The following is an 18,186-nucleotide window of genomic DNA, read 5'->3' as shown; positions in this document are numbered from 1 at the left end:
AGCATTCTCCAGGTTATGTAATGTACAAGTTTGTAGCTAACAGGACAGACATTTTACATGTAAATCCACTAATGTGCTGTTATACATATTAGCTACACATCTGTAAACACAGATGTGGACATCTGTGTTTACAGAATAAATGTTATGAACATATTGCAGCAACAATATGTTATTACAGTTGATCATTTGTGTAATCTACTAAAAGTCATGAACTGATTCCATCACTTCATGTCAAAAATCACAGTGAATAACAATAATAACTAATCTACAGCATGAAATAGTGAGCAGTATTTTATATTTATGACTTGAAATGTCTTTTTCTGCTTCTACAGTGATTATTTCATCCCCACAAACTTTCCCACGTTTTGTCATATTATGACCTGAAGCTTCAACGTGGATTTGTTTTAGATTCTAGAGACCAAAGTGTGACTGGTTACATTTCCTTGAGCTGTTCTGTTTGTGACCTCAGAGGTTTTTTAGAGAATAACCAGCGTCAAGGAGACTACATGTTCAATATCACAGGTCATTGGCTGACACTGTAAAGTCAGTGTTTTGATGCTATTAGGCTTCCTTACATGGATCACTTTATTTGGATTTTCAAACTGCATTTGACTGTATTGCCTTATAAAGGATGAAGGTCATAGAATCCATTTTGAATGGATGTAGTTGAATTTTAAGTCTCTGTACTTGGATTGACTTCAGTAGTCCAGGAAAGAAAGTTTCTGCTTGTCTTGTAAATGTTAAAGGTGGGCAGATGATTACCAACATGGTAAGATTTATACTTTAGTTCCAGATTTCCTCTTAAGATTTTATGAAATTTGAAATTAAATTAAATTTATTCATGCAAATTTTTTCTACTATAGGTTGGACTGTAATAGAGGTTGGAAAGCTGATGTTCATAGATGTTCTTCTTCCAATATGACTCAGTTTGATAGGAAGAAAGTCAGTCCGGCTGTCGATGTTCAAAACCAGAAAATACATTACCCAGAAGCCCTGCACAGTTCTGACTCATGGTACACTTTTCAGATTTTCTATTTTCTATTAGTAAAAAACTGAAACTCATGTCTCGTTTCTCTTCCCCACAGAATAAGACAAAGTCATAGACATGTCTTATTCTGTGACATAAACACAATCAAGCTTATGGCTGTAATCATGCACAACATATTGTTTCTTCTAGTCCTTACTGTATGCTGCATGAAGAAGCTGGAGGAGAAATGATGATAAAGTTCTGACAAATTTACTCAAAGCTCAGACCTGCAATCTATATTCAGATTCAACACAATGTGTGGATGTGTAACATTTACTAAGTCATATTTTATAATCAAAGAGAGTCCCTTTTATATAAAATTAAATTTGCATTCACAACATCAGACATGCGTCTACTGTCTCTACTTCTTTCTGTCTATTTTGCTCATCACCGCCTTGACGTCGACTGGAGCGGAGGCGGCTGCGGCCTTGGCCTTCTCCTCCTCCTCTTGCTGCCACAGGATGATGGGATGGATGCCGGCGCTCCGGTTCCGAGCGTTCTCCTCCAGCTGCGCCGGACTGCAGCGGGAATGCAAACACAAGTCAGACGGGGGTCTGCAAACTTTTTTTGCCCTCATATCAGTCCAGCTAAATGAAACGGCAGAAAAAAGGCAGGAGTGACTGAGAAAGGGTCGTGTAAATACTGGGAAACCTGATTACTGAACAAGAAACAAAAGACTGATTGGCTGAATGATTACAGGTGTGAGGGGAGAGAGAGAGCACATGTGGGGCTATGAAAGGAGCATAATTAAGACATAATAACTAGACACAAGAAATAAACATAACCTGAATCACTAAGAAGGACTGAACTAAAGCCCAAAACAAGGCTGAGCTAATCAAAGACAAATGAACACAGAGTAATAAACAAACCCAAAACAACTCAAACAGCCCAGGATCCTGACAGTTCTGTTGCAATTGACTTTACTGAAATCTTACACACCTGAAGTTATGGGCTTCAGGGCTCAGCGCCTTCTTCTGGATCTCCTTGTACGTTGGCGACTTGAGGTAACGGAAGAATGTGTCCTGTACAAAATAAAAAATATAAATAAAAAACTGTTATTTCAAACACAACCTAAACGTCAGTGCCGCGGATTTGAAGTTTCTGATTTAACACAGTGGATGCCGTCCCTTCACTGTATCTGAATGCCATTGTATTGGTCTGACTGAAACTGCCCAAGTGAAGAATATCCGTCAACATTAGCAGAAGATCTTAAAGTGCCTGACCTTTTTCATGAGCATGAAGACGTGTGTCTGAGCCGCCTCCAGGACGTAGCGGTGCGGATGCTCCAGGCCCTTCACCGTCAGGCCCATCGTCCTGCCATCAATGTTGATCCAACGGGGGGCGCCCGGTGCCAGGAAGGTCCTGTTAGTATGAACACATGATTCATGATGACACCAGCTCAGAATCATCACACCTACATAGGCAAATAAATGCACAGAGTTATAACACAAGTAAAAAGGCAGTACTATGTGTTTCCCAGCACATAGTCCCATTTATAGAACAATCAAATAGCTATGTTATCTTCAGTTCTGTAAAAATGCTGTATGTATCAAATTATATCAATTATGACTTAAAAGAAATTTGACCTCAAACTGGACTCTGTCTCTTTAAGATACCATTACTCTTTCTTTCACTTTTTCTTCAGCTCATCATCAGCAGCAGTTCTGAGGTGGAGCTGCATGGATTTATATGAGTAAGTACTGAGGTTCCTCTGAATGGTTGTCATGGGAGATTCAAGGATTTCTCAAACATGCATAAATAATAAAGATAAAAGTAAAAAAAAAAGTGATTGAAATCAACTATGTGGACATAGATGGCATGTTTTTGGGCTTACTTGAAGATGGACTCGGCCTTGGCTGACATGGAGGAGGCTGTGCCCCACTTCAGTTCCTCAGCTGCTTCCCAGAAGGCCAGGTTCTCCCCTGGAGTACAGAACAAACAGATAATGAATATTTTTAAACATCACATTAAAACTAGCATTTGCCTTAATAACACACAAGTGTCACATCAACGTAACACACTTCCACCTTACACAGAATACAAAAACGTGCCCCTAAGCACTCTGGGAAATAGTTCCCACTCCTGTCTTTTTATTCTTTCAGGATTTTTTTTAAGCACTAACCTAAAAACTCTACTTTATTCAACTCTTAGAGGTTTTACAAAATGAATAAAAAGTTAACACAACTTACTACTGTAAGTTTATCTTTCATAAACTCACATTTAGGATCAAAACCTAAAACTTGCTAAATTAATTTGACTTAAAGAATAGAAGATTCAAGATAACTAAATGCGGCTCAAATGTTTTACAGTGCACTACGTGTTCTTTCAGCAAATGGCCTTTAGGAAAGGATTAATCGATTACTAAACCAGTTGAGGATTATTTCAATAATCAATTTGTTATGATTAATCTGATTAATCATTTCAGCCCTAACACACATGCAGAGCTGAAGATACATAAAGCTGCAGCATCGTACCACTGAACTCCTTCTTCAGGAAGATCTTAAAATCGTCTCGGCCTCTCAGGTCAGTCAGGAGCTCAAACAAGCTGAAGGACCAGCGCTCCACTCGCATTTTAGTGGGAACATCGACTCTGGGAGCAAACAGTCGGCCTTGTGATTACAGCAAGCATCCTGTTAACTACTTACCAGTCCAAATGGACTGGTAAGTTTTTTGTTTTGTTTTCTAGTCATGTTCACCTTCTCATATTAAGAGTCCAGTACGCATCGTGGTCCGTTTCCCACGGGTTGCTGGGTAGACAAGGAGCCAGGAAAGCATCGTGGTTTTTGTAGGAGGTGATGTATTTGACCAACCTGCAGGAATGTCAGCACGGTTTGACCTTCACCACCAACAGCAACTCAACCTATTTCACACTGCTGCAAAAATTCATAAACACCTGCAAATATCTGGTGTTTTAAATCAAAGGGAAAAAAACTATAATTGGAGCTAGAAATAATTATTTTAGTCATTGATCATTCTGACAATTAATTGATTAATCTCTCAATTATCCTTATGAATAATCAGTTAATTGGATGATTTGCAGATTTTTATTTTCTGAATACTCTCTTTCTACCTGCCAAGTTTCTAATAAAACAGAACCAGAAGAACTTACGCTCCCAGTGAAACACTAGATTTGACCTTAGATCTCATGATGGCTTGATGGTAGAAAATGTTCTAAAAAATATGAACACAAAATGTTATTTATTACATTGGAGAAAATAAAATCTCAGTGATTTCAATGATTTTCCACACCATATTGTTAAATAAACTAATGAGCCTAGTTATTAAAACATGTTAGATGCTTTAACTTACGACCCGTCTGTATTGGTCAAAGGTGATTTTCTGGAAGGAAGGAAGATAAAGATCATTATGGAACATTTTGAAATAGAATGGAAAAGTATTAAAATCCCCTCAGATTTTTGTTTCTGTCATGTTGCAACATCTTCCTTCAGTACTTTAATAGAATTACTGACAAACCAACACAAAGTACTACAGAGTTACAACACAAATAGAAATGAAACGTGGTTTTGAACATATTATAGAAACAAAAATCTGAAACCTGTAGAAAAGGTTGTATCTATCCCCCTTTAGTGTGGTACTCCTAAATAAACTTCTGAATGAACAGAAACAGAATAGATCAAATATGACTTGACAGAAACCATAAACCCACAGCAGGTCTGATCCGATCCTTCAGTGGAACGGATCTGAAACTAAACCTGGTTCTACAAAGTATCGACTCAGGAAGGCCGAATACACATTACACTTTTCAGATTTTTATTTGTAATAAAAACATGCGCCTTTCATAATTATTCTCCACTTTATGTTTATCTGTCATGTAATAACCCAATGAAATATGTTAAAGTTTTTGGTTAATATGGAGGAATATGTGACACAAGCTTGGCCCCATTTACAGAACAACACAAGCAGACAGCTCTAAACCTGAACACAACACATAATGCTCTGAACAGCAGAACTGGGTGATGATATTTACACTGTGGAACTACAAAAATCTGAAACCTGTAGAAAAGGTTGTTTCTAGAACTAGAACTACACTGCTGTCTTTCTAATTCTAACTAATACTTGATCATAAAGTTGTTTAACTTTTTACAGCTTTAATGTCTTCAGGAGCTAAACAGAGCACGGCACCACATCATGTGCACACAGTGACGTCCAAAAGTCTAAGATTAAAGTTGGTTTCAAATACATTTGTTCTGACAAATGTATTTGAATTTAAAATTGTCTTTCATTTTCAACATTTGTTTTCAATGTTTTTGTCACTGATCTCTAATCTCATCAGAGATGATCTGAAATTGTGCTGAGATGTTGACAGAAACAGAAAGTTTTGGATGCACTTTGAGACCTTTGGACCGCACAGAGTGAATACAGTCAAACTTTACACCTTCATCTCTTCATATTAAGATGATCTGTTTGAAAGAAGAACAAACAAATCAACAAGAAAAAGAGATTAGTAAAAATGTTTCATTATAGTCAGTTTTAGACGTGATATTTCTGCTTCAAACACAAAGACACAGGTTGAGATGTGTGTGTGTGTGTGTGTGTGTGTGTGTGTGTGTGTGTGTGTGTGTGCGTGTGCGTGTGTCTGTGTGCGTTTGTTTGTAATACCTTGTGGGGACGATTTTCCTGACATATACTACGTTGTGGGGACCAATTGCTCCTTGTGGGGACCGGAGCCTGGTCCCCACGAGGGGAAACCCTGTTTTTGGGTCAGGGGTCAGAGTTAGGGCTACGGTATGAATTGAGTTTTGGTTAGGGTTAGGGTTAGGGTTAGGTATGTGATGGTTAGGGTTAGGAAAAGGATAAAGGTAAGGTTTAGGCTGTAGAAATGAATGGAAGTCAATGGAAAGTCCCCACAAAGATAACAACGCAAAAGTGTGTGTGTGTGTGTGTGTGTGTGTGTGTGTGTGTGTGTGTGTGTGTGTGTGTGTGTGTGTGTGTGTGTGTGTGTGTGTGTGTGTGTGTGTGTGTGTGTGTGTGTGTGTGTACTGACCTGTTACCTCTTCTACATTGGGATTAATAAGCCTTTCTGGGCCAACGTCCAAAGCACTGTGAGTCCGGCGCTGGACAAGCAAAACATATAGAGAATATAATTATTTAGTCTGGGATTATATGAACCAATCAGCCATAACATTCTGACCTCTGACAGGTGACATAAAAATCACCAAGCAGTTTGTGATCTGCACTTTAGAAGTGTAAAAGCTGAAGTGGTGAGGGCTCTGTGTGAGGCTGTATGCAGTTCAGTCTGGATTTTCATGCCGACTCATGCTAACCACTAATGGCTTCCAACCACCAGCTTGCAAAGTGGACTCAGGATGCATTATGGGAGGAAGTCCCTCCATCAGACCAAGTGTTGTTCTTAATCTAATGGAGTTTTAGCCTCCCTTTGTTGAAGGGATTTTCTGGGGGTGAAATCCATTTACCAAACTAGTTCAAAATCCTGCATTTTAAATCAAAACACAGCTGCAGCGTTCTACATGAGGAGAAACTCTTTCCAACACATTTTGAGTTTTTTTTTTTTTTAAACCTTTCTTATCTTTGTAAAGAGACAAAAGCATAAAAATGTTCAATGATTTTTTTAACAGAAGGACATTGATAAAATGTCTATTCATAGATTGCACTGTGTGGATTGATGGTGTGATATGTGCTGTATGGTATAGTATTGTATGTATGGTATAGTATTGTATGTATGGTATAGTATTGTATGTATGGTAAGGTGTGATTAATACAAGTTAATGAAAAATCTAACTTACATTAGATATCCTTTATGATCTGATTAACATGATTAACATTAATATTTCAGTTAAATTTTACACTTCTGAAAACACATTTATGAGGATTTTTTGGACACAGCTTTATATCCATCTATCAGTCCAGATAAATCAATATTAGAGAATGGACTGGTCCTTGATGTTTCTCAGAAGCTATTATTGTTACACATGAACCATCACTGAGTGGCTGTAAAGTTATGACTGATGTTTTTCCAAACATACAGAGCGAATGAGACAAACTGACCGGAGGCCTGTTCACAATCCAAAAGGCCCTCTCCTGGCAGTCAAAGACCACTCGGTCTGCCTTGTTCCTGTCTCTACCAGCCCTGGAAAACACAGAAACAAAGGAAACATAGAAGAGCTCCAAAGAAATGAAACACAAAAAACAGCAAGCAAGGAGGCACATACATGTCTATTCATGTTCAGCTTAATAACAGATGTTGTTAAAAACTTGAAAATGGTGAAGATGCTCACATTCTGAAGACAGATGTTTACCATGCTTGTCTTTCACATGTTCACACCACAGGTTTCAGTGATGTGAGCATATTAATGTCAGGACTATTCTTAAAGCATTAGTATGTAACTTTTATAAACAGTGCTTTTTTTCTGTTTTCTTTCTCTCTTTTTTTTTTTTACATATTTGTCAAAACTGCCACTTTGTGGTGGCAATATAAGATGAGACAGATCATCTGTGATCCTACAGCCATCTGCAGAAATGCACCAGCCGTGGTCAAAAACAGCCAATCAGAGCCAATCTAAAGTCACACATAATTGTAAAGAGGAATGAAAAAAACTTTGTTAGTGTATGATATGAAATACTGCCTGATTACTTCACCAAGGCACTAATGAGTGATGTTGTTTGCTGAACTAGGAGGTACCTAAGCATCGCTTAAAGAGACAGTGATGAAATAAGTGCCTTTTCACTGAGCAAGGTGAAAGCAGTGAAACCTTAGTCATCATAAAGCATTCTTAGACTAAGTCTGTGTAGTTTTTCTCATTCTAACACGCTTTTTGAAATGGTTATTTCAGTTGTTTACCATATTCTTAAAGGTAGCTCAGTGCTTTATAGAGCAGTTTGTGTTCTGGGTGGCTCCAGAAACATGTCAGCTCCAGAATACAAAGATCTGAAGGCCATGGCCATCAGAACTGGGTGGTGTGTCTGTGTATGTGTGACTGTTTTCTAAAAGCATGTATGAAGGCATACCCAGGTCACTTACTTGTACTGCTCAGTGGCTTGCATTACAATAAAGTCCCACTTGTGATTCAGCCACTCATGGAGGTGGTTGTAATCTACCTGTTTAAAAAACAAACAAGGTGACAGTGCGGACCAGGTGAGTCTCATGATGCATCTATTATAGAGAAAAAACACAACAGACTTAACATCCTGAAAACACATCTATGCTGTAATCTACTCAGTTTGAGACATGGAATCATTGGGAAGCAGATTAGGTTTGGGGGAAGGTAACATTTTGGACAGCTCAATTTAATGATGGGAACAAGCCCCAAGATGCTAATGACTAACAGAGACTTATCATTAGCATCGCCCCTGTGTCATGGCCCTTCTAGATGTGTGTGTTATCAAAATCATGGTGTGGCCCACACAGCACAGGTACCTGCTCATAGGGTTCCAGCATGCCTTTCTTACGGATGTTCCTCTTTGCCAGATAAATGGCTGGAAAAAAAGTTAAAAACATGAGGCTGTGTTATGTTTTCATCATTTAAAGAACTTTGAACTGTCATGTTGTTTAACTGTGCTATACTCACTACTTAACTGAACTTAACTTTAATTGGCAAACAGAACTTTCAACTTAAAAAAGGTTAGCATGACATGGAAACCAGAGGAACACTGTGTTCAGGGAGCTTAAACACAGGGGAGGTCAAGCAACCTGTGATCAAGGATACGGGAACCAGGGGAACTGAGGAGGGAAAGTGAATAATTAACACAATGAACCCAGATGAGGCTCATCTTACTCACAGATGGATCTGAAAATGAAAATGCTAAACTGCCTGACACTGATATAGGAGAATAAACCAACACACACAGAGAAGAACAGATCAACTAACCACAAAGCAATGAACTGTTGTGGTGAGACACCATCAACAATGATGAACACAGAGAAATGAACTAAATATGGCAAGACCTAAATGGCAATAATGATTCCAGAAATCTCAAGAAATAAATTTGAAAATAAAAAATAAAAAACCTCAAACATCACATAATAACAAAAGACAGGTCTGTTTCTTACTGCAGGGAAATCAAAACCAGCTGATAACCTTTAAACACAACCTCGCTTTAAAAATATTAACTGAACTATCTGAACTATCCCTTTAACTAATGCTAACTGTTTAGTTTATCCAGGCTCATCAGGGACACACAACATCCATCATCACTATTCTGGGTAGCAACACTTCTCATTGAAACACTTCACCTACCATAATCAGAGTCCTCTGGAACCCATTGCTGTGATGGCCAGAAGTAAGGGGTCTGAAAAGGTCAACATTGGTATTAACGGCTTTGAATATACAATAAAGCGATTAGTAACTTCCTACCAACGTGCATGGCCTGATGTTTTAAGGAGTGGTGTGGTTTCCTCCAAGTAAATAAAAGTCATTTTAAAAATCATGATTTTATAATTTGCTAGCAGAAAAAGTCTTAATTATATGAATCTTTCTACTAATATGGAGAAATAGAATAATTTAAAATAAATAAATACAGAATGTGATACTTTAATTCTCCCTTTGGAATGTGTCATGTCCCACTTTGCTGTCATCTGACAAACTCATTTACAGGAATCATGTGAAATGAACACGCAAACATTTTGTTTCCGATTAAACAAATGTGTTATCAGAACATGAACGATCAGAATGTATTTCATCAAAGTTCAACATTTTGAAGGAGGATGAAGCTAAGTGCTAGTGCAGTGGTGTCTAAAGTTGGTCCTCGAGGGCCGACATCCTGCATGTTTTAGTTCTCTCCCTGGTTTAACGCACCTGGATCAAATGATGGATTGGTAGAAAACTTAAGGAGAACATTGACATCCTGACGAGGTTGTTACTACCACCAGGGGGAAAACTAAAACATGCAGGATGCCGGCCCTCCAGGACCAACTTTGGGCACCCTGGTGCTAGTGTGAGGGATGTGAGGTGTGTGTGTGTGTGTGTGTGTGGGGGGGGGGGGGTGTGTGTGAGTGTGTGTGTGGGTATGTCTTCCATTCTGGATCCTCCAGGTATCCACTAGAGGGCGCAGTGGACACAAGCAGCAACATAGACCTGGAGGGTGACAGTACTCCGGTACTGGCTGCCAGTCCACTGAGTGTGTTGAACCTTATAGGGACCATGGAGCTGCCTTCAAACTTCCTCCTTCAAGAGTTAGTGGATCCACAGAACCAAAGGTCTCAAGAAATAGCGCCACCACAGGCAAGGAGGGGAACAAGTTTTTCAAAGGACTTAGTTTAGTTGACACAATATTGTGTGAAAGTGACCCCCAGCAGCTAAAAATGTAATGTCATTGAATCTAGTGAAACAGAAATGGCTTGAAGGCATCAGTCTCAGAGAAGCAGCAGTGATTTGTCTGTACCTGGAAGCGGTAGAGGCTGCTGTCGTTACACATCACCAGCTTCCTGTGGTTCTGCAGGGGGTAAATGTAGCCATAGGCCACCAACATGGTGCCAAAGACCTGCGCTTCTGGAGAGTTCAAAGAGGGAAGCAGAAAGAGAAGCTAATCAGAGAGCAATCAGTTATATGTCATATTAGTTGTTTTCTGAGATTCAAGAATATCTTATTTTTCTGAGAAAAAAAACCCCTCTGAAAACTGTCAAACTGAATAAATGACAAATAGAACTATTTCCAGATTCATTATGTTTGATGTGAAATAATGCACGGACGACTTTAGGAGACGTTAATACTTGATTGTGTTCATATTCTTCCTTGAAACTTTTCACTACAAACATATGTTCATGTGATGCAAACAAAGAGTTTCTTTTTAAAGATAGGACAGAGAAAATGGAGACAGACAGCAGGTGCACAATGCCCTTCCTGATTAGATCAAAGTCAGACTGATTCTATCACACTGTTAAACAATCTGGCATTCATACTGTAAGTTAATTCAGGTCAAAAGGAGGATCTGTGGAGACAAGAAAAAAGATTTAAAAAAATAATTTTTGCAGCTCTACAAAACAGCCTTTGGGAAATTTATAGTGTAACAATACTAATTTCTATTTCTTTTAAAATAATCAAACATTATTACTAGAACAAGAATTGCTTTTTGCCTTAACTACAACTATGACATTTATTGTTATTTATTTGTTATTAATAGATCCATGTTCTGTTTGGAGATGATTTCTTCCCTTCTTTTTATATGGACTTTGTTGTCTCAGTCATAACTTTCCCTCAGTGTGCTCCTCGCTCTTCCTCAGCTGTTCTTTAATGACAGTCTCCAGTTATTCTAACAAATGTCGGGTCTTCTCTGGGGTTTCCTATCAGTTGGAAGTACCCAGAAAAGCTCCAAAGGGGGGCATCCAGTAGGCAACCTGATCAGATCCCTGGACCATCTCAGTTGACTATTTGTGATACGGAGGAGCAGCAGCTCTACCCTCCACCTCCCCTGGATGGAAGGGCTGCTTGTCCAATCTGTAAGGCTGAGTCCAGTCACCCTCTGGAGGAAGTTCATTTTGGCTCATTGTCTCTAGGATCCTGTTTTTTCTTATCATGATCTCTACCTCATGACCATTGATGAGGGTTGGTATGAAGACAAACCAGTAAATCAAGAGTTTTGCTGTGTCACTCAGCTTCCTCTTCACCAACAACCAGACTTGACTGCAGACAAAGCCCCAATATGTCCATCACTCATGAACAAGATGCCTCCATACTTCAACTCTTGTGCTTGAAACAGACATTGACTCTCAACCGAAAGTGAAGTGTCCATCATTTTCCAATGGAGAACCATAACCTCAGTGATACTCTGAGCTTCCCAAACCAAATGTACACGTTCTGTCCCTGCAGACAGGATCAGGGACAAGGGGTTGTCCTGGTGAAATCTAACAAGTTTGAGTTTATGCCAAAACTGCAGACACAGCTCTTGTTTTGTTCATGCAAGAAGTGGAAACTCATTCTATTAGAGTATTATGTAAACTTTGTGTTGTGTTGTTTTTAACTGCACCTTTGAAAAACGCTGATAAACCTGGTTATCCTACATGTGTATTTTCTTTGTAGTAGACATCATTGCATCATTAGTCATGGAACAGAGTTTGAGCAGTTCTGCAAATCTTTGCAACAGTAGCAGCAGATACATATTCTTTATTCTAGAATCACAGGGACTCTTTTGGGAAAAATAAATAAATAAAAAAACAACTGTGCCATTGTGAGAAAAGAAACACATTTTGACATTCCCAATAACTACCTTCTGTTGAAGTCTTCATGTTGTTGCTAATCCAAGCAGTTATGTTAGCACCTGTTTGGAGAAATAGAAAATATGAGCACAGTCAACCAATCGTGGCCTCCTGTCAAATCATAAATTTGTCACAATTTATGATTGTGACAAATTGGCTGCTTTTTGTTTTTTTACAAAGGTTTTTGATGGTGTCATAGAATCAAACACTTCTTAGTTTTTGATTTCCTTGTACGATGTTAAGGTAAATACGTTTGTGTCACAGTTTCCCCTCCTGAATGATGCTCTTGATGCTCTGCAGCTAGAAAAGCTCAAGTGTTGTTGAAAACTTCAGATTTCTGTAATGTTTAAAAATATACATATTGAAAATGATGATACATAAAAATCCATCCAATCTCCTGGCAGACCGTTTCATTCCTTCGCACACATTTTACACCTGGCTGAAGATTTATGTGCCTGCAGGTGTAACTCAATCTTAGACTCGGTTGGAAAGCTACTTTGACTTGTAAAGCACCTTTCAAATCTCATCCACTTATCAGCTGCTTTATTTAGCCTCTGTCAGCAGCTTAGGCACTGAGACAGCCTGTCGGTGTCTTCACACAATCTGTAATTTTTGCATTATTCAAAAGAACTTGTAGAATCTGTTAATCCGCCCATCATCCAGTCTGCTTGTGGAAATTCATGCTCTCTGCTCTCCGTAGTATTCTCTGGTTCCCTGACACCTTTGGCCTCTTATTCCACTAATGTCTGCAATAAATCTATGAACTTTCTTGTGTCTGAAATTGAAAACATTCACCCTCAAATGTCTCATCCTTACAACACAAATGGTTGCAAATATTGCTAAAAAAATTCTCTGTACCTTCTTCTCCCTCATGTAATATTTCCAGTCTGCTGTCTATCAGTGAAATATCTTTCATCATCCATACGTCCACTGGACCCCTGTCTACAAAGACAGGTCAAACTTTGTCTCCCCTCACTCTTGTTGCTGACATATCCATTCTTCCCTCACCTCTTGCTCTGTCTCTGTCCTATTTAAAACAGCAATAATTACACCAATTTTTCAGAAACCTGGCTTAGCCACCACTGATTTTTATGATTTCAGACCAATTTCCAACCTCACATTTCTGTCCAAAGTTTTAGAATAAATTCTCCAATCAGCAGCAGTGTCACAAAAATATGGTATTAATTTCTATTACTACATGAATGACATCCCGCTCTACCTCTCCCCCAGATATATTGCATCTTTACTCCACCCTGCTCCCCATCTTGACTCCTTAAAGCAGTGGTTCCCAAACTCTTTCTTCTGCGCTCCCCCCCACCCCCAGTGGTTTCCAAACATTTTCTGTGCCCCCCCTATGGATTACGAATGGCTGTCTGGTTGAAACGATGCGTGTGTGGGGGCGGGGGGGATAAACTTTTTGGGGGGCAAAATGAATGGTAGCTGAAAATAGACATCAACATTGGTAGCCTACAAGGTACTTGTTAAGCTAAAGGTTCTGTATTGATATTAGCTAGTCATCTTTTAGCTAACATTACCTGCATCCAGCAGCTTTACTCAACTCAGTCGGTTAGTTTGGAGGGAAAAACTGTGAAAGTTCTTTGCGTTTTGCTGGTTTGCTGCCGTGATTCTAACACAAACCTACGGAGCTCCGCCCAGCAGCAGCAGGTCTCCTTCACAGGTGGAAACCCAGCGCGAGCGTCGTAGCGCTCATGTTGCGTTTAAAGGTGGCTCGGAAAAACGGGTTACAACATGTTAACAACGGATTAAACAGTTTTAACTGCTGATAAAAGTGACAGAGGACACAAATATGGGAAGTGTAGAAGCCTCTACTGTATCAAATTGACATAGGAATAACAGAGAGTTGGCCATTCTAAGGTAAAAACCCAGCACATACAGTGTTCATGTTTTGTTTTGTTTTTTTCATCCAGACGGCTTCCGCGCCCCCCCTGCAATGACACGGCGCCACCCCCTAGGGGGCGCGCCCCACAGTTTGGGATCCTCTGCCTTAAAGGATATTTACCTCCACAACTTCAGCCCTCCTCATCTCTTTCATGTCTACATGCCAACTCATCTCAATCTTTCTAAACCAGCCATACAAACTACATCAAGTAACAACAACTATCCAAACTGGTCAACAATAAAATCAAGTTCAGTTCATTATTCAAATTGAATTTAAAAACCTGCTGAGAATTCCCCCTTAACAGGAAGAAACTTCCAGCAGAACCAGAACATGGATGGATGGATGGATGGATGGATGGATGGATGGATGGATGGATGGATGGATGGATGGATGGATGGATGGATGGATGGATGGATGGATGGATGGATGGATGGATGGATGGATGGTGCTACTTTTTTGTATGTGCATAGAGCCTGCTAAGTAAGCTAATGAACTAAACCAGGGCTTTTCAAAGTGTGGAGGAGCTAGCCTAGCCTCCAGCCTTTCAGAGAGTAAATCTCCATCTGTCCCGCCTTTACTACTGGTGCTAGTTCTTTTTTTCTGTTGCTATCCTTGATGTCTTGTTCATATGTTTTTCTGATGCTGTGGGGCTTACCTGCATTAGGCTATGTGTTATTTACTGTGCAACAAACATGTTAAATAAAATAGAATTCATGTAATTACTTCCTTGACTTTGTGGCAGTTATTTATTAAAATCTTAAAAAAAACAGTTTGTTGTGTGTGTCAGCCTCACCAGTGATGGCGTGAGGAATGGTGGTGACGTTGAGCTTCTGCTCTGAACCTTTTACTCCGTTTTTTGGGTCCTGCATCTCCACCACGATGGCGTCTAGCTGGAAGAAAGAAACATTCACACATGTGAATGGACAGAAAAATGTCTTTTCAGCCAAAACACTGTGAAGTTCTTCCAGGTAAATATTAAGGGAGGACTTTGGGATAATGAACTCCATTGTTTATGTCTACTTAAACTAATAACAGCACCAACCGGCTGCCACATTTATATAGCAACAATTGGATTTATCATGTATTCATAATTTCCCCTCTTTGAGACAATAAAGGATATTTCTATTTTATTCTTCCATTCTACTCATATAAACAATACCTACTACCCACCACCCTTCCCAAAAGAACTATGGTTGTTCCAAAAATTACTTTGAAAAATAATTGTGTCTGGGTAGCATAGCTACTCCATGATTAGGAGTCAAGACTAATCATGTTTTGTTTGATCAAAACAATTTATATCAAAGTCCAGACTAAAATTCAACTGAAAATCTTTGACAAGACTTGACACTGATGGTCTCAGATGCTTTCCATCCAATCTGACAGCCTGAGATGTTTTGCAAAGAAGAAAGAGACAATATTTTAGTCTTTGAATGTTTACAGCTGGTGGAGAGACATCTCCTAAAAGACTTGGAATTATTATTGCAATGGAAGATGGTTGGGGAAGTAATGACTCAGGGGGTCTGATGGACACCAACCATGCTTTTCTACACTGTAAAAAGTACTTATCGTTTTCCTCACACTTCCAACTAATGCACCATGTGTTGGTCTGTCACATGCAATGCCAGTAAAATGCAAGTTTGTGGTTGTAACATTAGAAAATGGCAAATATCTTTTCATTCCCTCCTGTCAGTGTGTTTCTGAATGCTTGAAGGTATAAGCACAAGTTGACAAAGAACTCACCTGTGTCCAAATTCAAGTTCAGATTTGGTCACTTGTTATTGCAAAAAGACTGACACAATAAAATCCACATGTATATTTCCCTATCAGACAGTTCATTACTGTGTTTTAATGTGTGTTAAGACAAACAATATTTTCCTACACCTTTTCGTTTAAAGTTATGATTAAGAATATTTCAACAACTAATGTCAGGTTATAGGGACGGCAGTGGGTCAAGAGGTCGGAGTTCAACCTGTAACCGGTGGGTTGGCAGTTCAAAGCCCTGCTCAGGCTACAACTGGAGCACTAGCCTGAAGCAGCTGATCTGTCTGTGGGCAAAACTCTACATGGTGGTGGTCAGCTGATTTTATGGCAGCCACCATCAGTTTGCATGTGTTATGAATGGGTGAATGGCTGAATGATTTGATGTATGTAAAATGCTTTGGGGTTCTCTCTGTCAAGCCAGTACAGAACATTTACCATTTATTCTGCAGAATACTTTCTTTAGCAGTGACCTCTGACTGCAGAGCAACAAAGCTAATTGGCTTCAAAGTGGAATTAGAGGTTATCTTTGGTAAGCCTCAGATTATCTGGCTTACCTACAGACCATGAATGCATATGTATACAGATTCATGTGAAAAACATCAAAAACCATCTGACGGCCTGGTGGGAATGGTTTCCTGAAGATAAACTGTACATTTTAGAATGTTATAAAGCAGCAGAAGGTGTAATCTGGATACTTGAGGTTTAAGTTAGATTTTTTTGTACTAAGCATATATTTCATAGCCAGTGTTTACTATTTTAAACACATTGCCACAAGTAGTAGCAATGAAAAAATGAAGTAGAAGTGATAATGCTCTCACCAACCTTTTTGAGGCAGTGCGTACGAGGCCTGAAACGTTGCCCCCGGTTGGGACGCGCTGTTCTGATCGTCATACTTGCAGCTTGATCAGGACAAGATCAGAGTAGATTAAATAAAATGTAGGTGTGACGTGTCCAAGGTGTAATATTTGTAGCCGAAGAGAGAGAGAGAGAGTGTTCAGTAGGTCTGAACACTCTCCTCAATACTATGGATTACAGGAAAGGAGGAGAAAGTTTGTCCACCAATCAGCAGTCAGAATTCCTCCAGTGATTCCAGTGAAAAGCCAGACGGTGGAGCTGAGATGCCTGGTGGCTGGATCAACTGGAGGTTTAAAGGGCCATATACTTGACCGTCAAGGAAGAGAACACGTCTGCTTTACAACATGTTAAACGATTATTATAATACTTTATTTCATAATAAACAAGATACAACCCCCCATTCTTTGTAAATTAGCTCAGTCAGATTGGATGGAGAGACCTTCCACAGATTCTCCATTGGCTTGAGGACTGGACTTTGATTGGGCCATTCTGAGACGTGAAAGGTGTGTTTTGTTAAACGTTTCAGAGGAACCAGGACAGTTTCTACAATAGTTTGTCCCTTAGTTTCCACTGCAGAAACCAGGACTACTAGCCCTGCTGTTGAGTTACAACTTTTTAAATGGACCAGTCTGTTCCACTTAAACTTCCTGTTTGATGTCTTCCAATTATGCATCAATATTTCCACATGATGTTATTTTCTCATGATGACATCTGTTTTATGAAGTTCCGCCTGCAGCAAAAACAGCCCCATTACATTACAACTGTAAATGTAAATGTAAATGTAAATGTAAATGTAACAATGGTCATTATGGCCCAGGAGTTCCACTTCAGTTTCATCAGGCCAGAGGACAAGCCTCCAAAATGAAAGTCTTTGTCCCTGTGGACATCTGCAAATTGCTATGTGTATGTTTTTTCCTTCCTTTTGGACTAATGGCTTCCTCCTCTCTAAGTGGCCTTTCAACCCATGTTGGTACAGCACATGTTTCACTGTGGATAATGACATTGTCTCACCAGCTTCAGCCAACAGCTTCACAAGGTTTTTCGTTTTTGTTCTGGGGTTGATTTGAACATCTTGGACCAAAACACATTTGTCTGTGGGACACAGAACCCTTCCTGATCGGTATGATGACTGGTTGGACATTCCAATCATGTCTATAGCTTCCTCTCAGCTGTAGAGAAGCTGCGTCTCCACCACCGTATTGCACTGCTGAAGATGGCTGATGCCACCACAGAGTCAAAGACTTTCTCCAGGAGAGGCCCCTGCACTCCAAAAGACATCAGTAGAATTACTGCGTTACCATCACTCTCTCTACTTACTTATTTAATTCATAAATCAAAAATATTCAGCCTGCTGATTCAGAATAATTTTTGTTAAATCTGCTGTAGCTTTAAAAATAAAGTTACTTCAAATCTCTAAAATGTTTGAATTACTGTGCCTCTGTTCCATTAATGAATGAAGAAATGTATTCATTC

General features: G+C 39.4%; 1 protein-coding gene across 1 annotated transcript; it reads right to left on the bottom strand.

Moving 5' to 3' along the window:
* Nucleotides 1–1,212: 1,212 nt before the first annotated feature.
* Nucleotides 1,213–16,807, bottom strand: rgs9a (regulator of G protein signaling 9a). The gene is made up of 17 exons (XM_014970778.2): nt 16,681–16,807; nt 14,891–14,987; nt 12,209–12,259; nt 10,388–10,494; nt 9,244–9,295; nt 8,424–8,482; nt 8,028–8,104; nt 7,055–7,136; nt 6,040–6,102; nt 4,337–4,366; nt 4,137–4,198; nt 3,724–3,837; nt 3,502–3,617; nt 2,862–2,949; nt 2,251–2,389; nt 1,967–2,049; nt 1,213–1,545 (listed from the first exon to the last, which is right to left on the bottom strand). Exons 1-17 carry the CDS (start codon nt 16,747–16,749, stop codon nt 1,389–1,391), a joined length of 1,446 nt encoding a protein of 481 aa, XP_014826264.2. The 5' UTR covers nt 16,750–16,807; the 3' UTR covers nt 1,213–1,388.
* Between the last annotated feature and the right edge of the window lie 1,379 nt (nt 16,808–18,186).

Source organism: Poecilia mexicana, unplaced genomic scaffold (genome assembly GCF_051168715.1).
Source record: "Poecilia mexicana isolate PSO_F unplaced genomic scaffold, ASM5116871v1 scaffold_8, whole genome shotgun sequence".
Taxonomy (NCBI): domain Eukaryota; kingdom Metazoa; phylum Chordata; class Actinopteri; order Cyprinodontiformes; family Poeciliidae; genus Poecilia; species Poecilia mexicana.
Note: the sequence above shows the minus strand (reverse complement) of the source record. Positions and strands in the feature narration are given on the sequence as shown.

Bases quoted from the DNA above. Each gene is read 5' to 3' on its own strand.
- rgs9a (XM_014970778.2), bottom strand. From the start codon at position 16,749: ATGACGATCAGAACAGCGCGTCCCAACCGGGGGCAACGTTTCAGGCCT. The intron at 8,105-8,423 runs GTACCTGTGCTG...TTTTTTAAACAG, and splicing joins TGCTGGAACCCTATGAGCAG to GTAGATTACAACCACCTCCA. The intron at 2,950-3,501 runs GTACGATGCTGC...TCTGTACTCCAG, and splicing joins CCTGAAGAAGGAGTTCAGTG to GGGAGAACCTGGCCTTCTGG.